The sequence below is a fragment of the Triturus cristatus genome, chromosome 2_1 (genome assembly GCF_964204655.1).
Source record: "Triturus cristatus chromosome 2_1, aTriCri1.1, whole genome shotgun sequence".
Classification (NCBI taxonomy): domain Eukaryota; kingdom Metazoa; phylum Chordata; class Amphibia; order Caudata; family Salamandridae; genus Triturus; species Triturus cristatus.
In genome coordinates this window covers 694156673-694183463 of record NC_140581.1, presented here as the reverse complement: position 1 = coordinate 694183463, position 26791 = coordinate 694156673, and the positions used below count along the sequence as shown (strand labels likewise).

Sequence of the window (26791 nt, the reverse complement as noted above, 5' to 3'; positions counted from 1 at the left end):
AATTAGCGGAAAAGAAAAAAACGAAGGTTCAAAGATTTAAACCAACATACCGTTAAGACAGAAATCCTCTCTATCAGATTCATGGGCCAGGACGTGGTGGAGGAGCACAGGACCTGGAGACACCTGGCAGACCTCTGGAGGAAGACGAGGTCAGTTGCAGCGTTGATCGGCTTCTGAGCCGGGAGTGGTAGCGTCCGAACAGTGCGCTGGCCGGGGAGATTGGAGGAGAGAGCTGTGAAAAGACAAGGAAGATGCAGCGGTGAGGAGGTCAGCCCGGACTTTCAGACAGAGGGGGTAAGACGCAGGAGCTGGGGAGAACTAAAAGCCATAGAGATTGAGGCTTGGTCGATGGAAAGTGATTTGTCATGCATGACTTCGAAGCCTGATAAGGTGAGGGAGAGGGTGAAGGAGAAAGAAAGAGAAGGTGTTGTAACTGTAGAAAGAGCAAAGGATGTTCAAACTATACCTATATAATAAAGGAACCCCCGCTTTTCAGATAAGGAACAGATACCAATTGAGGTCCCATCTCGAGGTTAAAAACGGAGGGGGTAAAACTACTACGGGGGAGGGAAAGGTGACTAGAGAGGTGGTACCGATCACACCTAAGAAGAAAGCGATAAAAGTGATAAAACCTGGGGGCAGACAAAAGCGGAGTGGAGATGAGGCATCGCGAACATCGCTAAAAACTGCCCCTTCCCTAATTTCTTACTTTAAAATAATGGAGTAGGTTGCAGCCCCGAAAGGGGGGGGGGAGGGGGGAGCATCCAGATAAACCCTACTCAGATAAATTCTGCCCCTGTCCAGCTGGAAAATCGTTATGCATTGCTAGCGGATGAAGGAAGCAGGGAAGTGCAAAATTATGAAAAATCTGGGATTCAGGAAGCATTTGGACACTCAAATTCCCTTCAAACTACAGATATTTCCCCCACTGTTACTTCAATTACATTAGTCACGGGGGTAGAACACCACAAGGTAGTGGCAGTACCTTGGAGGAGGAAAATATAGATTTAATACAAGGAGTAGAGGGAGGTAAAAGCCAGCTTGAAATGATGTTCCAGAGTCTAAGAGAAGACACATTTTCAAAATTAGAGATCTCTGAGATTAATCAGAAAGGCATACATGATAAATGCGAAGTCCTTGAAGATAAGCTGGACGACATCGCCTTGCGAACTGGGGCTTTGGAGAGCGAGCTCAGGATCCTGTCTGAGAGAGTGTTGGGAAATAGCAAGGACCTAGAAGAACTAAAGTTGCAAATTAAAATCTTGCAAGAGGACATGGAGAGGCTACAGATGCAGGCGAGGCGGAACAACCTAAGAGTTCTTAAAGCCCTGGAGGGTGCAGAAGGCGGGGACATTAAGACTTTTATTTGTAAAATGCTTAAATAAGATATCCTGAAGGACAGACCAGACATAGAGTTGGAGAAAGAGATTCAGAGAGTCCACAGACACCCTTTTAAGCTGAATCCCGCAAGAGAGGCTCCTAGGGAAATATTAATTCATTTTCTTACGTATGCAGTTAAGGAGCTAGTATTGGGGATAGCTTTGAAAGAAACATCATTAACACATGAATCTTTTAGCTACCAAATCAGATCAGATCTCGGCAAAAGAATGGCCCAGAGCCAGTGGGAACTCAGAACCAGAATGGGGGAATTGAGAAGGCGAGGTGCTCAGGTACAAATTAAATTCCCAGCAATGCTTAAAATAATGTGTGCAAAATAAGATGTACAACATCAGTAGTCCAGACGAACGTGACATATTTCTGGCACAGGTGTAGACATAAGCTTGACCTTTGGGGTAAAAAAACACGGTGTGGGGAGCAAGGGGGGAAAAAAGGAAAAAATGAGTCCTCATGCATGCTTTAGATTCATGGTGGTTGAAGCTAGGAGGTTATAGAGAGAACTGTGTTAAAAATGTATAAATTCAATAAATTTTAACTATTAACTTGGAACGTGAATGAGCTGAGGGGGAAGAGTAAGCTGTCTCGCGTTATAGAGTTTTTATGGGGTACTGAAGTACACATCATCTTTTTACAAGAAACCCACTTAGAAGCACAAGAGTGTAAGCAGAGTTTTAGCAAAGTAAGATGGGTCCAAGAGGTCCTCTGTTCCGAGCAAAGAGGAAGTACAAGGGGAGTAGCATTACTCATAAGATGCAATTCAGGTATAGTTAAGTATGAGGTAGGCCAGTCAGGGAGATGGCTGGTGGCCACCATAACGATGCAGGATAGGCCTCAGATCTGTGCGGTATATTATGAACCAAATGAGGATAACCCGGCTGCACTCTTTAAACTTGAAGCTAGTATGCTAGATACAGCAGCTCCTATCAAAATGGGCAGTGATTTCAACCTGGTTTTAAATAAGGAAATAGACTGTACCGTGAAAGTAAAATATAATAGTCCCGCTAAAACATTTTCCAGCTTAAAAAATATGATGAGAGAGTTTAATTTGGTTGATATCTGGTGAAGTATGAATGGGGTAACTAGAGATTTTATGTTTTACAGTAAGAAATACAGGCAGCACTCTCGAATTGACTATTTTCTTGCAGATCAAGAATTGTTAACAGAGGTTGAGATGATAAAACATATTCCCGCCATACTATCAGACCATTCAGCAGTTGTCATGAATTTGGTATTGCAGCAAAAAGAGGTACAGAGAAGGTGGACAGTAGATAGGACGATGTTGTTAAACGAAGAAGTGATTAGTGATCTAGTTTAAAAGACGGACGAGAATTTCAAATATAACTCGGGAACACCGAAGGATCAGACAGTGTGGGAGGATTTCAAGGCATATTTAAGAGGGATAATGAAGGCTATAACTGCGGGAAGAAGGAAAGCTTTGAAGCATGAGGAGACCAGGAAAATAAATGAAATTAAGAAAAAGAAAGAGAATTGCAGACTGCATCAATGGAGGGCTTAAGTACAATCAGAACGTTAGCGAAAGAGCTGGAGAGCTTGCAGGATGAGTTCCAGCCAAAGATGGATAAGAAGCTTTTAGAAAGGTGGAAGGCAAGCAAGCTCTAACATTTTGATTATGGGGAGAAGTGTAGTTGCTTGTTGGCATGGAAGGCCAAGTCAGATATGGCAAGGAATACGATTAAGAACTTAATAAAAAGAGGATCAGGAGAAACTATACAAGCAGGCCAAGAAATCCGTGAGGAAGCTAGAAGCTTCATGGGCTAATTGTATAGAGAAGATAGAGAGCCAGGACAAGGAAATATCCGGAAGTGGTTAAAACAGATTACACTTCCCGAACTGATAGAGGAACAAAAGGTATTCTTGGCACAAAGCATTACTGAGGAAGAAATACTGGCACAATGTAAAAAAATGGCAAGAGGAAAAGCCGCAGGCCCAGATGGGCTGCCAGTAGAGGTGTACCTGAGTATCTTGGATTAAGTGGTGCCAATTTTAAAAACCTTTTTTAATAAAATATATGTAGATGGGGAAAATCCACCTAGCTCATGGGCAGAAGCTACAGTCACGTTGATTTTAAAACCGAACAAAGACCCCCCGAGGATTGAGTCTTATAGACCTATATCCTTACTAAACTCAGATTATAAGATTTTCTCAGGAGTAGTAGCTACGCGGGTCGCGAAGGTAATAAAGGGGGTAGTTGATCCTGATCAAAGAGGCTTCATACCGGGGAGGCAGTTAAATGAACTAACCTTCCAGGTAATGGGGGCCATAGATTCGGCTGAAGCAAGAAACTCCCATTAACTGTAGTGGCAATAGATGCTGCCAAAGCATTTGATCAGGTAAACTGTTTATACCTGTGGGAGACCCTTAAAAGTTTTGGCTTTCCAAAGAATCTAGTAAGGACGGTGAAAAACATATACCTTAGCCCAAAAGCAAAAGTGCTGGTAAATGGGGAACTGACAAATTGGTTTGATATTACAAGGGGCACTACACCTCAATTTTGCCCTTTAGGATTGGCGGGCTAGAAATCAAAATTGCATTATATGCATATGATTTGCTTCTGTATATGACAAATGCTCAAGAAGCAATTCAGAGGCTGATGGAGAAGGCGGAGAGATTTGGCGAGGTTTCGGGGCATAAAATCAACAGGGAAAAAACTGAATCAGGAGGTGAGAAGTCAGGGGGTACAAAATCAAATGAGATATTTAGGGATACAGCTCACTCAGAAATTGGAGGATATCCCTATTGTTAATTGGAAGAGAGTGAGCAAAGAGGTAATAGGTTTACTTTCACGATGGGCAAACCTCCCCCTAAATATCTATGGAAGAGTTAACCTTGTGAAAATGATTATTTTTCCAAAATTCAGTTTCCTATACAACTCTATTCCACTTTCTTTTAGAAAGGCAGACCTAGCGAAGGTGCACGGTAAAATAGGAAGCTTTATTTGGGCGACGAAAGGTTGAAGGATAGCTTGGAAAAAACTTAGAAAAGGGCTCACGGTGGGCGGGTTGGCACTATCAGACCTACTAACTTACTGTTATGCCTTCCACTTTAAAAACGTTCGATTGTTAGCTAGTAAGACTGAGACCTCATCATTAGGACTATTGTTTGAAGCCATGTTAAAAGATGTGGTGCAAGGTCAGACTCATTATCTCTACAAATATGAAGATCCGAAGTTATACAAAAAAGTAAGGCTAAAGATTCTAAGAGCTGCCTTAGAGACATGGGTATATGTCAGGAAGAAAATGAAGATACCATATTACGCAGTACAAGCTCAAATTTGGCACTCCCTAGGTACTCCGGAGTGTCTGAAAGATCAACTTAGTCAGCCGTTAAGAATAGGAGGTTTGAATAAATGGGGAGATTTAAAAAATGAGTTTAATTTAGTCAGCTGGGAAGTGCTTAATAGTCTCACAAGAGGAACTCTGACGAAGTTTAAATATTATCAGCTATCCTCTTGGTGGGCATCACAGAGCTGGCCTCTGGAGGAGGAAAATCTGAAATGGGATAGAGTAACCAGAACAGGCAAGTGGAAAAAAGAAATTTCCTTCTGGTATTGGGCCTTAGTTGATTCGGAGGGCAATCTGGAGAGTGAAAGTTTGGATCTTTGGGGAAAAGAACTCAGTAGAGAAGACATCAATAAATTCTGGTGTGACTCGTTTGTCATGTTACAGGAGGTGGTAAAACCAGCATCACTTAAATCATCTATACACCGCCTATAGAGTATCCTGGTCTCCACGAAAGCTACTGAAAGTTACAGGTAATGTGTAGTACTGTCCAAGATGCAAGTATTGCGCAGCAGATGGCAAGCATATGTTTATGGAATGTCCGGAAATCAAACTACTGGCTGGGGGTATGTAACTTCTTGGAAGAAGTGCTGGGGACACCAATAGAAGTAAGTACTAACTTGATATTCTTTGGTCTTACGAATGACTACCACTTGAATGCACTTAGCACAAAGTTTACGTTTTATCTGATTATACTAGCAAGACTAGAGATATGTAGGAAATGGAAGTCAGAGCTTCCGCCCACTTTTGCAGAATGCTTGAAGAATATCATTTGTACCAGTGAATCTGACATGGCGTGTGACCAAAGAACCAAATTTAGGATTTGGTCTGCACTGACTGATTGGAGGGAGAAGGCAAGAGCGTCTTATGATTAAGCCAAGCTTACTGTTGGTCCTGGCCTCCTCAGTAACATCCCGGTGCCCCCAAAGTGAACAGGAGTTGGAAATGGAAACAGTAATATCTTTGCCGGAAAGTTCTGTTCTCCCTGTGCCTCCTTCAAGGGTCGGTACAGGTTGGTAAGGGGAGACAGGACGAATCCGAATAAGAGTGCTGGCAGTATGAGGACATCAAGAAAAAAAAAAGAAAAAAAAACATTTTTCAGAAATAAATGTTTTTTTTAATGGATCAAAGTATTAATTATGATGAACATGACCTACGCAGCATATTTTTTGTTTTACTTTATCTTACCTTTTATACCTCAGATAATTGCAGTTGCAAGAGTTGAATTCCATGACTTTAGTGTACTGCAGGTTCTTCTTCCCTTACTACATCTCTCACACGAAATGTTGCTGGTTTCACAGTGCCAATATTTAAATTACTGGAATGCCATCAAATTGAAGCTTTCATTCAAGACACTCTGTAACCCTCAGAGTCCACAACCTCACAGCCTAGCACACATTAATTTGGTATGATATGACCACTTTACACTCTCTCTGTAGGACTGCAATATGGACGAAAGAAAGATCGCAGCCCAAGACTGTTTTTTGTGGTATGTGAGGCATGAAACAGCTATCCCAGTGGTCTGTAGGGTGGGAAAAAAATTGCTGTCTCATAGTGTCCCATGGGTCTTTCCTGAGCAACCTTTCGCCTTGAGTGAGTCTGAAGGCTGACTTACATATATTTTTCAAAACATTCCAATCAAGCAAAATAAAAAAAACAGACCGAAAGGATTTTAACTGTAAGGAGAGGTTTACAGTAGACACTAAAATGTCATTAGTGGTGTCGGAGTGAATTTATCTCCAAAATTGGCTCCTTAGCAGTGGCAAACTTTAAAAGACCCTTATTTTGTATAGTGGTGAGTGCACCCACCAGACCTGCATATGAGGTCACTAAACCTTTTAGAAATGTTCCTATGTACAGCTTCTGTTGATCTCGAATCTGCAGTGTACTCTCAAACTTTGTGTAAACAGCTTGTTATTGTTGGACCTGGTCTTTTTTGCAGGGTCACCTCCAAATGTGTTGCTTTCCTCCTCCTACTTTTTGCTGAATTCATTTTTGTTGGCCTTAGAACACTGTGCACTTTACCACTGCTGACTAGTGCTAAATTGCATGTGCTCTCCCCTTAACACATGGTAATATTGGCCTATCCCCAATTGGCATATTTAATTTACTTATAAGTCCCTAGTAAAGTGGTACTATATGTCCCCACAGTCTGTAAATTATATGCTACTAGTCGGCCTGCAGCACTGATTGTGCCACCCACTTAAGTAGACCTTGAAACATATCTCAGACCTGCCATTGCAGAGCCTGTGAGTGCAGTTTTAAACTGCCATTTCAACCTGGCAAAATAAACCTTATTCTATGTCCAAACCTTCCCTTTTCATACATATAAGTCACTCATATGATAGGCCTTGAACAGTCCAGAGGGCAAGGTGTATGGTATTTAAAAGGTAGGGCATGCATTTGTACGTTTTAGATGTCCTGGTAGTGAAAAACTCTTAAAATTGTTTTTCACTACTTCAGGGCCTATCTCTGCCATAGGATAACCCTGGAGTTGCCTTATTACATTTTATAAGTGTAATTTCCAAATGGGAAGAGAGAACCTGTTCATGTTTGGTGGCTTTGAAGCCCTAATTTAAAATCCTAACTTATGGTGAAGCTGGATTTTGAATTACAATTCTGAAAATGCCACTTTTAGAAAGTTGACATGTTATTGCTTTAGCCGTTTGGTGCCTGCAGCCTGCCTGGGTTACATGGCTGGGTAAAGCGGACCAATACAGTGGGAGCTTAGGTCTGCCTGTATTGGTCGTCACTGTCAGGACAGGAGGTAGGAGCTGGGCTGGGCACAGCCCCACTTGCACTTGAATGGACTGTGTCCTGTCTCCACACAAAGGGCTGCAAACCCCTTCTAATTAGCCTGGAGCCAGGGCAGGGAAGGCAGTGCATTTGTGCCCTTCAAAGGCATGCCTCTAGAAGCTTCCCTCCACTTAAAAACCACAACTTCCTAAAAAAGACAGACCTGAGACACCAACTCTTCAGTGCACTTCTGGACCTGTCGATACTCTACCAGGAAGAGGGACTGCTGTGCTGCTGGAGGATTGCCATTTCAGCTGGACTGCATTCTGCTGGACTCCTGCTTTGCTGTGCTGACCTGCTGCCCTCTTGCCTGGGTGAGAAGGACTGGAGCTGGATCTCTTGAACCCAGAGTGACTCCAAGGCTAGTTGGCTCTCCCCCTGATCTGAAGCCTCAGGGACATATCAGGCTTCCAGCAACCTTGTATCTTCCCCTGGACTCTGCAATCTGTGAGTTTACCCTACCAAGAGGTGCCACCTCAGTCTTGTCCCCTTGGAAGTGGGCTGGAGGTGCTCTACCAGGCTCTGTGGATCTTGCGGAACTGACGCATCACCTCTTCTGCGCACCGCAACCCTGAGCAGAACTGACGCAGGTCCGATGCTGCAGGGATTGGGCCAGTCGCAAGGACTTGCATCGCCACCGCAACCAGCATCACTTTCGGAACCACTGCTGCATGACGCTTCCTCAGCATAGGCTCACGTATCTCTTGTGGACAGCAAACTTGACAACGGACTCCGCATCATAGCTCTTAAAATCCGATGATTCGCCTGGACTGTGCACCTCATCCCAGATTCCGGACTTCGCATTGCAAGCCCTGTTAACTGGATCCTTGCCATCCACGCAATAGGATCTCGCACCGCTGTGTCACCGCATCTCGGAACCAATGCTCACTTGCAATGCACGGCACATCCTCGGCATGGATCCTCGAAAAGCTCAGCAACCAGGATTTAAGGTACTTTGTTAAGTGGGTCTAATTGCACCCCTGTAGCCATTCGGCGCTCCATCGTGGTTGGGCTAAACTTGAGCCTTTGTGGTCCGTTGGGACCAGGTATCAAAAGTTGGCGCTTTGTGCTTTTGACGCTATTATCTCTAGAAACTTCAAAATTGTATATCTCTGGTTCTACTAATTGGATTTTTGTTGTTTTGGTCTTGTTTTATTTATTAAATTAAGCTCTCTTCTTTTTAATCTGGCGTAGGATCTTTTTGTGTTGGGTTTTTACTGGTTTACTGTTTGAAGTGTTGCGCTAATACTTTACACATTTCCTCTAAGTTAAGCCTGACTGCTGTGTGCCAAGCTACCAATGAATTGAGCACAGGTTAATTTAGGGTTTGCTTGTGCCTTACCCTGACAAGGAGTGTGGTTGCCGCTTGACTAGTGCTCACACCCCAGTCAACCAACAACCCAATTTTTTACAGTTGTGCATCTAGCCAGAATGTAATATCAATAATAGAAACTGACAGTCTGGAATGTAGTTATGCCTCTCACACCCTATTTGTTTTTTTCATCAGTTTTGATATCATTGTATCTGTAGCCTCATGATTGGCACACACTTGTGCTTTGATTTGTAATAACGAAATTCTGATGTGACCAAATCAAAAATGCATTCTCATTTGCTTTTTAGTTGACTACAGACACAGTGAAACCAGTGCCACCCCACTTATGGTTGCTGCAGGCCGAGGTTTCTTAGGTCAAGTGGAACAATTGATCAGTATGGGAGCTAACATTCACAGCAAATCGTCAAATAACTGGTGATTCTTTTATGTGCTTCTTTTTATCCGATGTAAAACCAGTTGTATCTTGCAAATTGTGTTTTCTACTAGGACTTTCTTGAAATTAGAAAGTTGAGTGACTAAGTGAATTTATGCTTTTGTGAACAAAATCAGTATGCCAAAATGTAAACCCAATGTCGGAGGAAGCAGAGAGACATTTTAATTCTTGTAGCAATCAAAATTGTTTCTTGAACAATGGGTTGTAATACTAATACAGAAAAGTGTAGCACTGGCTTGTAGAATAGATTTGCATAAAGTAGTTCCCAATGAATATCATGTTTATTTTCATGAGTAAATGAGTGTATTGTGTTTCCTGACCCTTCAATATCTTACTTGAATTAACTTATGTTAATTATATTTGTTTAGTACTATTCTCACTTCTCAGAGATGTTTCAATGCTTCACTTGAACATGGCACTAGTGCACACAGACCACACAACTATTATGTTTTATTTCTAATGCAAACTTACTTCAGATTCCTCACCTTAAGTATATTCCCTGGCACCAGACAGGACCTGGAGATTTTCAAGTAATAGCTCCCAGGTGTGACCTGATAGCATCACACGGCTCCCCAGCAACCATGCCCTGCTCATGAAGTGACAGAGTAGAGCCGCATATAGGTGCAGCTTTGCCCACTGACATCAGTTCCTTCCTTTCCAAGACCTTCAACCCAAAATTGGAGCTCTTCTGCTAACTTGTTGGTATTCCGGCATCTAAATTTCTCAGACAGTGCGGCAGGGAAAATTGCTCTCCACAAAAATGAGAGGATTTAAGCCATGCTGCGACTGCAGGAAATAGCTGTTCGCTATGACCCCATCAACACGTGTCTATGGTGCCTGAAATACTGTGAAGACTTGAAGTTTTGTGAAAATATTGCTCTTATTCGATCAAGGGCGATGAGGGAGTGGACAGCGAAGTCATAGGTCAGTGAACATTTAGAAGAGGTCACGTTTGAAACTGTGGTTTCTCTCTAAGTCACAGGAGTGCTCCCACCACTGGTGATTTGGCTGGTCCCGCACTCATTGTCGGTCCCTCTTGCGGTCCTCAGGTAAGTTAAAATCCCAAGCACATCACATGTGCAAGAAGGCCAAGTGGGATTCGTCCTCTTCTCAACACTCAAAGTCCGGCAAAAGCAATTCAGCAAGCACTATATGGGCCCTTTGCCTCCAGCATGTACTAACTCCAAGCCTGTTCTACAGTTGGTCCTGGTGTACCAATTCCCTGGGCCATCAACAACCCTGTAACAGATAGAGGCCTTGAAGAAGGCCATGCTAGAATTTTCAAGATGCTACTTGCTCCCTTGGAGCTACAGAGGCCTTTATTTGCACTTACGCCAGCAGGCCTTTCCCCAGCACCACCTCCAGCCCTGAGCCGACGCCGTCCTGACATCCACTTTGGTCAAAAGGGCCCTCACTAGTCCCTCCCATACTGACCCCGATAGCAACTCTGCCGGCATCTGTAGCAATCCCGGTGCCACTCCACACATTTGTTGATACCAGGCCTGTGTTGCACTGCTAAATCACTTAGGTGCAGCCAAACATGATTAAACCGGACTCTCAGCTTCTCCCACGCCACTAATATTACCAGAGGCTAGAAGTCTTGTTCTTCTTCAATTTGGATACAGTACAAGGTTTACAACATGTTCCATACAAAGGTGACGAGTACATCTACAAACTGATCCTCACTCACTACACAGATGTAGCGCTTTATTTGGACGTGCAGGGCAAATCTACCCTCAGGACTGTTATGACTGTACCTGCTTCAAACAGGACTCCTGTTCTGAGCCAGCTTAAGCCCCCTTTGGCATAAGTAGAGAAGTTGGTGGCAGAAATGTGACTGTACCATTGTTTCTGGAGTCTTAAGAGTTATATGGGATTCCTGGAGCAGGGCTTTCCTCTTGCGTTTGGGGAAGGACGTAATTCTGTCTAATTTGTTTGGAATATGCAGCCCCCTAATGTTCCATGTCATCAGAGATAAACAATTTAGACATGCTATAGGGCCAGTGGTGGTATGAACATTTGCATTTGCTATCTCATTCATGCACCCTCCCCACTGTTTGCACAAAAGTCTCTGGATGAAGCCCTCTGCCTTCAGCCAAAGGAAGCCAAACATGGTTATCAACAATAATAATGCTAGGGACAAAGGTAAATGACCAAGTGTCCTAAGAAAACAGAGAAACCAGTTATCATTATGTGGGCTGTGTTCAGTGACTTGTCTCAAATTGGAGGCTCCCCGTAGCTCTCCGTCGTTAGGAGCAGTGAAGATCTGCAGCTTCTGCTCAGGAGGTTGACCACAATATTGAGTATATATGTATTGTACCAGGTACTAACACACCAACAGCATTGGGGTACCAGCAGGCCGCCAGGGTTCTAAAAACAGGGGAACTCTATTGGCAGTGCAGTGGCAAAGGTAAAGATGGAATTGCGCAGGTCCAGCTGGGGCTGCTAAAGGCCCATAGAGGCTCTCCTCACTCTTCACAGGAGATCACTGCTGTCTGTGGAATCACCCACAGAGGGGGTAAGTTGTTTTAATCTTCGGACTCCTTGGAGGAAGTGATAGTCAGTGTTTTAGTAGGGTCTCAGAAGGACGCTAAGGATACCAATGCTGAGCATTTACTATCTCAGGCATGCTCCTGGTAGGGGTCAGCAGTGCACCGGGTTTCCCCTTGGGAAATCTGCGTCGTCACCTGGTAATTTGAATCATCCATTTGCGGGGTGCGTCTGCCTGTGATGAGGATACCTGGCCCTCAACCCAGTCCCTAGCTACCTCCTGCTTAGTGAAGAAATACGTTTTCTGCCCTGACACAATTTTAAGTAGTATGTCTAGGAACATTAAAGAATATTTCAAGCCCATCTCCTTAAGTTTCCTTTTGACATCCAGAAAAGAAGCCCATTTATGGTGAACAGCTATCGTGAAGTTAGGAAAGACAGGAAGCTGATGGTTGTCCCTATCCAGGTGCCCCGTCTGCCACGCAGCCCGAAGAATTTCATCCCTGTCTTTAAAATACAGACGTTTGGTGTCTATTGGCCTCGGAAGGGCACCAGGAGTGGGAGCAGCGGGCCAGGACCCAGTGGGCCTTCTTGATTGAAACTTAAGGAACAAGACTGTGGGACGCCACAAAGCTTTCGGTCCAAATCATCAGGAACCCCACCATGTTTTGTCCCTCAGATACTTCAGGCATGCCGTCTCTCCTGATATTACTACATCTTCTGCTATAATCTCAAGGAAGAGTCCTTTCAGGTCCTGTATCTGCTGCTGTAGGTCTGAAATCTGGGGCTGTAGCTCCTGTAGGATCTTTCCCAACTGAGAGATCCTTTCAGCCAATCGCTTGTGGTTGTCGCGTAGTAGACTGACATCAATCACAATAGGGTCTACTTTTGCATCAAGGGAAGCCCTAGATGTCTGTAAGGCCTTCGAAATTACATCCATCTTGTTTGGCTCAATTACAGGAGATGTTTCTGCTGGGGAATCATCGTTCTCTTTCGATCACTGGCTCCAGCCCTAGCTTACCGCAGTCTGCCTACTGTGCGCGGGATTGTTTCTGAAGCTTGCTAGGCAAAATCATTTATGCTCAGTTGAAGGTAACTAATTGGCTGTCTGTTCCTGGGGAGAAGGGTGGGACTGCGGCGCAAAGACCAGAGCCAATCCTGTCAGGCCTGATTGACTCCCTCTTCCTGCTCCTCCATTACCCACTGTGGTAAAGGGACAGACCTCAATTCTCTTGCAACTTTGGAGGTAGATCTGAAGGGAGAGTTAGGTGTTGAATATTTTGCAAAATGGCTATTCTGTCAGGTCAAAAATTCCCTACACCAGATGTTTGCCCAAAAAAGTCAGGACAGTACCATTAACATAGGCTTGAATAGGAGATCAACATTCCTCTTCAGAAGCAGGCCGTGGAATGAGTATCAACTTCCTAAAAATGGAAGGGAATGTATTCCTACTACTATCTGTATGGAAAGAAAGGCCCCAATCATTGACTCAGACCCGTCCTCAAGATGGATACAAAAGGAAAAATTCAGGATTACATCTCTTTCATCAATGAGTTTGGTTGTGCTCCATAAATCCTAAAGTTGCCTACCTACATATTTTAACTTTGAAGAAACATCAAAGGATTTAGGTTCCAGTAGGGAACGACCATTACCAGTACAAAAGGAAAATGTTCATCTAACCTTATCTCAACAGTGGCCTTATCAAAGTCTTAACCTTACAATGGGCCCTTCAGCACTTTCAAATATCAGTGTCCACCTTGCACTCCTTAGGTATGCATGTCAATTAGGAAAAGCTGCAGTGAAGAGAAAAATAAGTAATGGGTGGAATGTTTGCATTTATCTCAGCCACTGGTAATTTCTCGTATTCCAGTCCATAATTTCTTTGCCCACCATGCTGTTTCAGATAGAAGCCAGTCCTATGAAATCAGCCTTGGCTCTGCTCCAATAGGAGCACTTCAATGTGAACTTCCAGGCCAGGTCTCCCCTGAAACAGAAAACAAGTAACCCCGGACTGGTTTTGATCTATTTGTCCTAGTCTACTCTTGCTTACCTCCACATCAGATCATTACAACAGTGTGTGGAAGACCAGTGATGCCAATGCTCTGGCAAGCTGGAGCTTTGCCTGACAGTCTCTGGAGGACAGTGCGCCCAATACTACTGCAAGCTTGAAGCTTACCATGACTCTAACAGCTGCCCAGACTCCCCCAGATTTCTTGACTGGGGGAGAATGTCTGCATTGTCAGCATTCCGTCCATCATTTGTTTGTTGAAACGCTTTTCGCCCTAAGTGGGATGGGTATTCCCAGACGTGGGACCCGTGCTCACTACGCCACTGGAGTCAAGCTATCCTGGCTGATGACGGCTGATAGCCAGAAACCGGTCCTAGGATGCTTGATTCCGGTCCAGGGAAGACATGGCTTGGCAGTTCGGGCTGGACTGTTCCCATGAGGCACAGGGTCAAGACTGATTTACATATGGCCATGTCTGAACTGGGGTGGCGTAGTGGGCAAAAGAACGATGGATTTAACCCAGATCTCTTGACTGGGGGAGAATGTCTGCATTGTCAGCATTCCGTCCATCATTTGTTTGTTGAAATGGTTATCGATAGGCATCACCAGAACGAGTCGTTTTTTTTAATCTGTTATCATTGTTCTATTTCAGGGAAGTCTCCATTTTTATCATAAGCAACCCTCACTACAGCTGGATGAAAATAGCAAAAAATCTGATTACTCTTTAATCAGTATACTCTGTGTCCATCAAAAAGAACTGGTTCAAGTGCCACTAACACGGCATGGTAGGATACCAGAGGAATAGGTACCAGAAGAATGCGATTCCTTAAAGGTCTGGTCAGTTTTCCAGTCATACATGACTACAGCCTATCTAGCTACATTGCCAGTTTCTTCCCTGCACTTTCCATTAAAAAAGTTTGTTAGAGAGGTTTTTCTTGCCACCTACTTTAAAAAGTGACTTTGTGAACTTTAAATTGGTTTGTTTTTTAAACCAAATAGGAGGAGTTTTTCCTATCTAGCACTTGAATAGGCTGCTAAAATACATATTCGAAATTAGTAAATTAACTTTTCTAATGAAAAGTGAAAAACATTCACGTTATGAAAAGTGTTTTGAGATTCCATTTATGGAAGGGACTGTGCAATGCTTATGATTTAACTGGAAATTTCTGTGGAGGAGAAATAGGATTCTAGATAAGTATCTATTTCTTCTTCAAAATGCTTGCACCACCCGCACTTGCAGTGACTCCCCACACATATGCCCATGAACTCTGAAAAACCTTTGGAGAACACGTCTTCCTATGTTTTTAATACTATCGCAATATTCAAGTTCTTTAAGAATTTCTCAGAACATTGCAGAATCACCAGCTGCTGAGCATGACACTGTGTTTATTTTTGAAATTTTTGTAAATGGAGTTGCCAGCTTCGCCTTATTTAAAATTGTTAGCTGGATTTGTCCCTGTATAGAATGCTCATGTAGTTAGGATACTCGTATACAGAGCATGGGTCCTTAAGAGGCTTTGAGCAGTTGCCGTTTCACTCTGATTTTTATGATTGCCCATCACTGTGTTCCTCTGTGGTAGCAGTTCGAACAGTGGTGATTTGGAGTAATAAATCTGTATTTGTGAATGGCCTGTTTTACATTAATAGCAAATAAGACCTGAAGAAGGGAGCTAGTTCAATGACTTGGGAATATCCTTATGCCAGATACGTAAAGCTAATTATTTTAAATTCACCTAGGATCAGTTAACCTACTTTAAAAACTGGCATTCATGAGAAGGTGAATGATTTTGAGAGATCGGAAGGCACTACTTTCTAGGCAGATTGTTTGATGTTGCTCCTTCCATCAATGATACAACAATGACTTTCCTAGGAAATTGTCATTTGATGGTTGACACTATCACAATTAATAGAATTTAAAACAACTCTCTCGCTCTCTCTCTCTCTCTTTCTCTCGCTCTCCCGAAGCTGAATAAGTTGCTCAGTACAGGTGCCTGCTATTCATATGAATAGTGAATTGCTGCATCTACGTAATGCTTTTTTATCCAAATTTGGAAAAACACATAACAATTGGTGAATAGATAAAGAACCTTGTGACCCTAACATCTGCTTTTGAGGAGGGTGTTGCTTAATTAATTTTTGGAGAACGGAGTAATTGTGGTGATCACCTAGCTGAGGAAACTAAGAATTCAGCTACCATTCCATCTAGTCATGATAGCACAATTACTCCTTCAGTGGCGTGAATTGTTACATAAAGAGATCATAGTAATTGTTACCATGGGTGACATGGTTTAATTTACCTGGTGATGAACCGTATGACATAACCTCAAGCCAGATGGTTTTCATAGGAATAACATTTACTTTGTAGCAGGAAAAATGGGAAAGGGATAACAAAGTACCACAGGTGTGGTTGTATCTTGCAAGTGATTAGCTAACTTCAGATCAGTGAATTACAAATAAGAAATTTACCTTTGGGTGGTGCAACAGGCCAATAGCATCTACAGCTTATAATCCAGAAGACCGTACATGTTTTTTGATTCTTCAGTCTTCAAGAAATGATGATCCTGTACATCCGGCATGTACCTACCTACCTAAAATAAAGTTAGGCACCCAGGAAAGGCTAGTCGCTCTATTTTCTGTGAGTCGCTTATTTTTAGGTCTGAGTTGAAAGTGCAATTGTCAAACACACCTTTTGCTTACAATGTTCTTAGAGTGCCTTTGGGTCTTCCCGCTTCAACATTTTTTTTTCTACCACCCTCTTTCAGCCATTGTCTTGAGATTTTGTCAGCAAATGTTGTTGGCTGATGGGCTGCACCTTTTTTCCTCCAGTGAAGTGTGTGAGGGACTACTTTGCAACTATAGCCATCCTTGTCCACCCCTACTGGTTCCATCCTGTGTGTCTTGCACTGTCCCTCTTCGTGCTCCTCACCCCCTGTGTGCTCCTCATTCGCACACCTGCCACCATAACTCCCTCTTGCCCTCGCTCCTTCCCCCATGGTCTTCTTGTTCCCCCGCCCATCACCCTATTGTATCGTGTTCCTGTCCCTCCTTCCCCTGCGCAATCTGTGTTTCCCTGCCCTCCACATGCTGTTGTTATCCCTTCCGCCCTTCCCTCCCGATGGTTTCTTTGATGTGGCGCCAGGACTGGGTCTTTTTCCATTTCATGGAAACAGAACATATACTGAAGGCTCCCTTGCCTTCAATAAAGTTCTGTTTTCTATGCCAAAAGAAGGTTTGGTGGTAAAGGAGCTTTCACTATAGTTCTTCAATTCTTTCTATTTCATAGAAACTGATGAAATACTAAAAGGAATGCTTCAATGCCATCTGACCTTTATTTGACATTGAAACAAAACCAGGACTTTGTATCGTATTGAAGGGACCCTTCAGTGCAGTTCTAGCTTTCGTTTCTTTGTCTGGCTTAAAAGTGCTGCTGTGCTAGCACATTAAACCTAGATGTATTGGCTTTTGCCAATGCTTGCCTTTAAGCCTTTAGCATTACAGTGCATTTAGAATGGGCCAGATGCTCCTGATACTTAAAGATTGTTAGCCTTCCTGTACCTTGTAATTCTGTCCAATAAAGAACACTTTATCATGTTGTTCAGTATTTCACCATATCCACATATAATTCATGCATCTTCAGACCCTGTTGATGCATAGGGTTAGTCCTGTAAACATTGACATTTCATGTCAAATAAAAGTACCATAATACATGCTTAAATGTGAAGGAAGCTAAGATGAGGCGAGCCTTCTTTGTTTTTTTGGATTCTTTTTTAATATGAGCTATTGTGGAAAATAATTGTATGCTTTCATTTTTGAAGGATGGCATTGGACTGGGCAAAACACTTTGGACAAAGTGAAGTTGTTGACCTTCTGGAGTCATATAGGTAAGAATCTAGTGGCAGTCTGTTTGGCAGCTTAGAGGTTAAAGGATGATTGAGGATAAATCTTATATGTCTATTTCACACACAAAAATAAAAAATTTCAAATAAAGAAATATGATCTGGTTATATGGGTTAACCACCTTACGCGTTCATCGCGTTCATGTATTCCTGTCCACTCGGATGAAAATCTCCTGACCTTTAGAAAAAAAAATGAAAATGCAGCTATTAAAATTTTCATCACTTTGTGTTTGATCAGTATATATATGACCTTTAGGGCTTGAAGGACTTCCTACATTGGTATCGTACTGCATCCTCTCTCGGGAGACCCTTAAATCACATTAAGGGCAAGCTTTCTTTTCACTGCTGAGCATTTTATTTCCGTATATCTTTTATGCATGTTCCGCAATGACTGACCTCCTACATGTGTAATTTTGACCCACAGAATGTAGCTGTTAAGGTGAATGCTGACACATAGTGTCAGATAAAATTCTTTGTGTGTTATTTGTCTAGTTCTCCCATGCTATTTAACCCACATTCCTTAATCAGCTGTCACCATTACGTACATTTAATGTCTTTTTTCTATTATGTAAAATAATAATTTTGTAATGTACCCGAATATTTTCCATTTGCTGAAATATTTTTTCCTATTTATGTGCTAAGTCTATTTGACTAACCAAATGAACACTGGCTCTGCCTATTTTTTCTAACAAAAATTCAGACTGGGGAGTTTCTAGTTAAAGCATGCTCTCGCAGATTCGTTACAAGAACCCTCCTAACAGCACCAGACTAGATCTGTATAACAGTGCATTGTCGTTTGTAACAGGCGGCTCTGCTTGCCATGAGTGAAGGAGCTGCGTTGCTTCAAAGAAAGTGATGTGGCTCCACAGAAGCTGGATTCAAAGCTGCTGAAGTTCAGACTCGTAGTTCATAGTTTTTACAAAGTTTGAGGCGACAAAAATTGCTTGGCATATAATGTTTGTAACCCCAATTCTAGACTTACTGTGGTCATTGTCTTTAGATATGTTCTGTGCACCCTGAGGCCGTCGAGGAGATGAAAGGTTATCTCAAGGGCTTCATGAAGAGTTAATCAAGATCCCCTTTAGAGTCTAAATCTAGATTTTGAAATTGCTTTCCTGATGTAGGCCACAATACATTTAAATAAGCGCTATAGATCTTAAAAAGGATGTCTTCGTCATCTGAATTAGTTCCCACACTTGGCTCGGTTTTCCTCCTATCGGTACGTGTGTTGACCAGACCAAAGCCTCCCAGAATGCTATGCTGACTGTCTTTGCATCTGCATCTTAAAGCTGCTGGCGTTGCTCAGGTTCATTCAGTGCCGTCTGACACCGTTGACTGTGATCTCCTCCCCGCCAACTTTTGCATCAGTGCCTTTGATGTCACCAGAGCCATCTATGAACTATTCCTGGAGTACCCGTGACTTGAGAACCTTTATAAAGTATGTGCTGTTAGCAGTGCTCATGTCAGAGGCTAAGTCAGTTTCTGCTTCAGAGTAGATGTCGAGACTGGCCAGAGTGAAAACACAAGGTTATGTCAAAGAAAGAAGCAGTTCCTCAAATCCTTCATTTGGGGGCTCAAACTTTTATTTGGCTCCGTTACCTATTAGGATCTAACCCGCGTGCCTTTAGATTTCCAGTGCACATCCTCCAAGGTAGAGACATGGATAATTGCCGGGTTGACTACCTCCTGCCAACGGATACACAGCATAAACCTTTCTAGTCATCCTCAAGGATATGGGCATGGACTTAATATATGGTGAATCTAAGTTTCTTCCTCCAGAAGATCCAGTGGCTGTGCTGTGAAACAGATGCATTAAGCAGGATTTTTAACGGAGGCAGCAGACATGCTAGCCTTTCCTTTCAACTTGTTACTATTTTAAAAGCTTGATTTATAAAGTTTCAGAAAACGAATGACATTTACATTCAGGTACGAACTTTACATCAGAAAATCTAAAGCAATACAGTTTAAATGTGCTCTTACACATTATAGAACATATTCTGGGGACTGATCAACTTGCCATACTTCTTGAATGGGTTCATAGAGTCCTTAGTTAGATATGGGCTGTTCAGCAGTACAAACATGGAGAAGTCCATCAAAATATTTTTGCATCTTGCTACTTGGACGATCAATGTATAATAGGCTTCTTACAGTTCATTAAAATTCACCTTGTCCTTGAGTCAGAGTATTTAGGAACTGGGCCAGGAAGTCATCCCATTGAATCCCAGCCAGCTTCTGTCTCGGTCTCCTTAATTAAGTAATGTTCATGCTGGTCATGTGTACTTTTGAATAGCCTTATGTTTCGTTTCGTACGTTCAGCATTACTTTGAACCACATGATTAACTGGTCCATGACACAAAGTTTTTTTTTACGAAGAGTTAGGTCTCTCGTGTATCTCCATTATTTACTATGATCCTGAAGATGGTATCCTGGCTTGACACCGTTGGAGACTGAAACGTCGGCGAGTAGCTGATCTCTCTGTCGGAAAATATTTCAACCTACACAAGTTATGTCTTAATGCTAAGACGGACATTCACTTGTTCTCATTTGAGAGTAGCTTTTTGATACATTGACAAATGTAAATGTGGAACGGTGTAGCCTTTATTGGATAATACATTGTAAATGTAGGGTGTGACTTCATTTTTTATTGAACCCCAGCATTTTTTGTATTTTAATTAGATTTGTTACATTCAATCAGTATATACACCTGTCTGTGTGATATTTTTTTCTGTCTAATTGTTCCATGCATTTAATACAAATTAATGTATGATGCCACGAAAGGACATCTAAAACAGACTTTAAAGTTGTAATTCATGTACTTTTGAATGATTCCCTTGTTGTCAGTTTACCCTTCCATTAACATACTTGCCACCAAGAATTTTGATCCCCACCACTGCAAAGACTCCACTGAATCCACCCTCAAATGTTACCTCAAGTCCCTGTAACTTAAAAAGCGGGAAGAGAAGAGAAAGTCAAAGGGGCTTCACCAAAGCAACCCATAAGCTTTTTATGTGCTACTAAGGATGTGTATATAGAGTGAATCTCATGGTGTGGGGCCTTGTGGGTACTTAGTAAGAAGGTTTCTCCCGCAAGAGACTAACTAATTTTTCAGCCCCTGCATAGGGAGGCCATAAGTGTATGACGCCAATAATATGCATATTGAGCCTGTGCGATGAGATAATATTCCTCTAGGTCGTTAACTTCCACACCACTAGCATCATATGGCGCAATCGAACATTCTTAGCTGACTCTAGGAAAGCAGCATGCCCAGATCAATCTTATCATAGCAGAGGGCAGACAAATAAAGATGAAAGGGCAATAACGGGGGCATTCTGAAAGATGTATAATAACTTAGTAAAACTGAATTGGAGTTATTCAGCCTACTATAGACCGAGATAGCCGAATCCAAGCCCTCTCTTTGCACTGTAATTCAGACGATACCATAATGTAGATTTCCTCATGCAAGGGCTTAAAATCTACATCAACTATCACCCCCAAATATCTTATAGCTGAGGGGAGCCCATTGGAATGGGAACCCAGCCTTTGCCTGTTGGGTTACAGGGTTAACTGACAGCAGCTCTAACTTGTTTTAGTTATTATGCAGACCTGAATACATGCCAAATGTGGTGATATTGGATGTAATAGGAGCTAAATTGGTCTGGGGATGTTTAACATAGAGTAAAATGTTATCAGCATGTAAGCTAATAATGCGCTTAGATAATAGCACATTTTAGAGTTAACGTCTCAGACATAGCAGGCTGGATGTTCTGCTGTCAAGACACAAAGCAGAGGTGACAGCCAACCTTCTTGTCTCATACCACTGCTTAAGTAGTTAGAACTAGAGAGCTTCCCACCTATGTAAACCTCTGCTACAGAGGTAGTTTGAAATTGCTTAACTAGCGTAAGGAAGTAGCTTCCCACCGCTATCCTGCGCAGTACATCAAAAAAGAAAGAACACTAAATTGGATCAAAGGTCCTTTCCACATAAAATAGTTACTGTCACTGCTGGAAGATGGGGTGCCACGTTGTGGGTGATGGAGTAGAGCCTTCTCAAATTACTTTATGTGGATCTGCTTGGCGTAAAACCTGCTTGGTTCAGACATACCAAAAAACATTTGTATGGCGCCTATAAGCTAGCAGTTCGCTAGTATTACAAGTGTTAATCAGTGGCATTGGTCTGTATGAGGGACATTTAGTTGGCAGCAGTAACATAAATGCTTACGTGATGGAAGCCAATAATTGCCCCATCCAAAACACCTCACAGTACATTCTTAGGAGGTGAGGTGAATTGAAGTAACGCAAGGGCCTGAAACCTTGTTACTCTGTAGGTCAGTGATAACCTTACTTATCTCCTAAACTGTAAGTGGATTGTTCATGGTTACAGTGGTGCCACAAATCTACCAGATCATAGTATCGCTTTTTGTAAATTGCATTGCTGCTCGAGTTGCAGTTTGGGTTGCTATTCCAGTGCTACCAACTGCACTATTTAAGAATGTGTTACAAATCTGTATTGAGACCTGAGAATGTACCAGCCACATAGACCATCCCACCCTCATCGGCAGGTGAGGGTTAATTGAAAACTTGTCACTCGTTTATGAATCTGGTTGTCCCCTTTAGGACACAGTGTGAAAGTTCACACCACGTCATATAGCACAGGAGATGACATTCTTAGTCTTACTAGACATCACTTGTGCAGTGACCGCCATGGATTCTCAAGCATGCAGTGTGAAAAAGCTATATCCTGTCGAAGACATCCCAGGCAATAATAAGCAGCAACAGACCCTGAGTTGGAGGCCTCCCGCTTGATCAGTGCATACAGCATGACTATGGCCCACCACTATTTGAAGGTTCATCCAACTTGAAATTTCACCAGAAACCGACCCGTCCTCCACCTTATACCAGATGACAAACTCGACACATTCATTGTTAGAGCTCAGGGAACATTTAACAAGCCAGAACGACATCAGTACCATCCACCTCCCATACCAACTAGTGATTGAACTTCTTCCCTCAGTACATGGACAATTTTCTCTAATTTAGTTAGCCTAGAGAGTGGCATCATAGTTGGGTCTTTGAGTGACATTCGTATTGGCAGTGAGGCAGGCTCCATCCAATTGGGGATGCTGTCTTAGCAGACTTTAACTTATTTCCCGGCACTGGGGCCAATACCGATGGAGGTGCAGCATCAGGAGACGTCCATGCTGGCAGAGCCTCACAGATTGAAGAGTTACGGCATGCTATTCTGCATCTGTTCAGAATGACTCCTTTAGCCTTTAAGCCACCACTCAAGGAGGTCTGCTTTCCTGTGAGCTTGGTAACTGTGGCAGAAACTGACTTCTTTCTGGAGCGTTTACAAAACATTAAAGCTACAGCTCATTCGCTATGTCTTGCTTCCCCAGAAAATCAATTCCACTACCACTATAGTCAGTTTTGTGGGTACTCCAGGGCAATGCAGGCATGCCATAGATCACCTCTCTGCCTGAACATTTTCCTTAACAGCTATATGGTCATTTTGGGGAGGGGGAGGATCTAGGGTCTGACTCCAGCAGGGGTATATGTAGTCTCCTCTATCCTCAGCCAGCTGTGCTACCTTAAACCCCTCTGAATCTCCCCCTCAGGCCATTATTTTCCAGTGGAGGAGGGTCTCCCATTTTTAGATTTCACCTTGAGAAATCTATTGTTTTTAATATAAACTTGAAAGGGACTTACATCCCGCCTCTTCTATTTCCTGGCTTCTCATTGGTTCCTGTGCATGCCACTTACCTTTCCTCCATTTCTATTGGCTGTAGCATATTTTCCTGCATTTACCAATGCTTGTTCCTGTCTGCTTCTCTAATCAGTTTCCCTCCACCAAAATACTGTTAACATCGCTTTAGTGGAACTATATTTCATAAAGTTTTGCCTTTTACTATTGCAGCATATAAAGCAATTTATCACCGGGAGAGATTACGTGATTTGCATAGAATCACAGGATGTTGCGCCGCCAAGACTAGAAGCAGGATCCCCAGCTCTTGATTCAGCAGCTCTGGCTACTGCACCACTTCCTCGTCACTCCTGTGTTATCTGTCAGGAAGCTCCTTCCTTTACCCGGATAATGATTGATGAAAACAGCTCTTTATTCATGACATAGGCGAAACCGATGTATTACCAATGCTTGTTTACATCAGTTGGGAGGCAATTACAAGAGGCTGCTGGGTAAATGAGCTTGTCCGGTAGGGAAATGATGTTCTCTCCGTCAAACACCCCAATTTTGGAGGAGGAGGTTATTGCACCCTCAGCACAGGAGGCATAGAGGTGTGCCTCTGAAAGAGAGGGACACAACATTTTACTTCCTTCATGTCTTGGTCCCCCAGAAGGGCAGAGGTCTTCGAAGACTAATCACGGATCCCTGCCTACTGAAATTGCTTTTTTAGAAGGACAAGTTGTAGATGCTGTCTCTGAGTCAAGTCTTGGCCTTGAATGTGGGAGAAAAGTTGGTGTCCCTGGATCTTCATGGCACCTATTTTCATTTTCTATTTCTTCAACCCATGGACAGTACCTGCGGCTTACAGTGGCTCTCTAACACTATCAATTCATAGTGCTCCTGTTCTGACGACCACACCACACATCTTTACGAAAGGTGGTTATGGTCATAGTGGCTTCAGTCTGATGGTCAAGATCCCATGTATTTCCATACTTGGATGACTGGCTACTAAATGCAGAGTCTCTGCTGCTGGTCAAGGAACACCTCTGGCAGATAATGACTTTCTTCCATGACTCGGATTTTATCATCAACATAAAAAAAATCTCACATTACTCTAGCACATCCGCTAACCTTTCTTGGAGTAGTACTGGACATGACCTGCTTGAAGGATTTTTCTCCTCTTCAAAGTATCACAGATATTCTCGAGATTACTATGAGGTCTCTGACTCAGACTTGGATCCCGTGGTCACTGATCCCTTCTTGCTGGTTTGGGCTGCCCATCTGGGCAAAATTATTTTGCAGGGTATTTCATCCAAATCAGAGCAGCACATACATGCGATTGAGCTATGGGCAGCCCTCCTTGATATGGAGACGTTTCTAACTTTCATCTCAGGACACACCAGTCAGATTCTGTAGAACAAGACCACCACCATCCATAACATCAGCAGACAGGGTGGTGTGGTGTTCATCAGCACTATGTTGGGAGGTGATTTTTCTGTGGCACTGGGTGTACTAATGGAGAATTTTTCTTGTAGCAGCTCATCTAGCAGGTTCTTCCAGTGTTAAGGTGGATGGGTCTGAGTTGCCTTTCATTGGAGGACCACAAGTGGAAACTGCATTCCCAAGTGGTACAGATGATCTTCTCCAGATTAGGATTTCCACTTTTAGAGCTTTTCACCACTAACCATGTCAGGATGTGTAATCTGACTGACTGGTTACAGGAGGATGCCTTCATGTTGAAGTTGTCTCAGACCATGTTTATGGGCCAACCATTTCTGCCAATTTGGATTCTGCCAAAAATACAGTGGAAGGTCAGGAAGGACCAATTGCACCTGATGCTACTTGCTCTAGACTAGGCTTTGCGGATTTGGTATGCCGATCTAGTTGCTCTCAAACTTGGCTGTACATACCACTCCTGTACAAAGGAGACCTACTCTTGCAGCACGATGGTCAGGTGTTCTTCATCATTCCACAGACACTGGAAGTGCAAATATGGAGATTGAACTGTGCAGGTTACAGTATATTTTCCTTCCTGATGAAGTTTCAGACATGACCTTGGCAGCCAGTAAGCCAGCCACCAAATCCATCCATGCAGTTTGCTGAGGTACGTTTGTCCACTGGTGTGAATCAGAAAGTATTTACGTCTTGCCTTTCTGACGTCTTGGGGCTTGCATTACCACTTGCACAGCAAGGCTTTTTGGTGACAATACTTAAGGGTTATCTGGGGACAATTAAGTGTTATTTGGGGCCCAGTCTACTTTCATGTCCTTGCCTGATCAGCCTTCCCAGTTGCACATTTTCTAAAATGCTTGCTCTATTTGTTCCTCCCACTCCAGTCATTGCTCCTATGTAGGATTGTAGCAGTATTCTGACTTTGATGATAGCATCAGAATTCCAGAGAGTGTCCTGATTTGTAACATCTGCAGAGTGGTACATGGTTCTCCTAGCATACTTTTGGGCAAGCACTTCTGCTTCACATCTCAGGCATGCAGTGACTAGTACTTTGCCCAAGCTGTGTTGCATAATTCATTGGCTAAGCTGTCACTACTCCATTTGCACCTCCCAATCAGGTATTGCTTTGGGACTCATTCAGAAGGTGGTGAATGTGTGGAAAGATGTATCCATCAGAAGAAGAAGTTCCTTACTTTTGGTGACACTATTTTGGGGGTTCAATATTCTTCCTAAAGATCACCACCTCCACCCTCCTCCCATGAAGAGTTAGTGCTCTAACTAATAGATTCCAACTTATGAAAACATGTTATGTGCTGTCTTTTGCCCCCACCTTGCTGTAGCAAAGACAAAGTACACAAACTGATGCCAGCATGCTAGTTGGCACCTAATATATTGTTGTGACATCCTGCCAGGAAGTGGAGTCACATTTGGAGCCATATTGCACTTCCAGGCGGTGTTTGAGAGTCATTGCTGGAGAGAATGATTTCCAAACTAATCTGTCATTTTGGGAGATAATAAGACAAAGAATCTGCAGATAGACTATGTATCCATCACAAATATCATCATTAAACTTAAGTCCCCTTCAAAGGGAGATCTTTTCAGACTCTTGTTTGTTTAAACATTCAGCATTGGTAACAGATGTGTCACTTCACGGGTGACCCTGCCAGTGAATATGTTTTGATCACCTCATTTGAAAATGTATTACATCAACTACCTGAAGTTAAGAGCTATTCAACATTGAGGGTATTCCTTCTGTAGTTTGGGGGATGGAACCAAGTTTAAAGCCTAATAAAAACACCTCAACAATGTTCTCTGTGAACAAGCAAAGAAGAATAGAATCCAAGATCCTTTTTTTACGATGAAGAAATAGGCTAAAGTATAAGTAATTGATCTATTAGCAGCTCCTTTAGCTGGGAAGGACAATATGACTGTATATATCCTCAGCTGATTTTCTTCCTTGGATCACAATAGGGAACTGCTCCAGGCAGTAGACATTAGAGTTTTTC

The 26791-nt window shown here is 42.8% G+C and overlaps 1 protein-coding gene across 8 annotated transcripts in view; it reads left to right on the top strand.

Moving 5' to 3' along the window:
- YTHDC2 (YTH N6-methyladenosine RNA binding protein C2) overlaps positions 1-26791 on the top strand; it is a 1174422-nt gene that overhangs the window by 512371 nt on the left and 635260 nt on the right. For all 8 annotated transcript variants that reach the window (XM_085632632.1, XM_085632630.1, XM_085632634.1 and 5 more), the window contains exons 12-13: positions 9114-9240; positions 17573-17638. In XM_085632632.1, coding sequence (XP_085488758.1) covers positions 9114-9240; positions 17573-17638 — 193 coding nt within the window. The remainder of the gene's footprint in view (positions 1-9113; positions 9241-17572; positions 17639-26791) is intronic.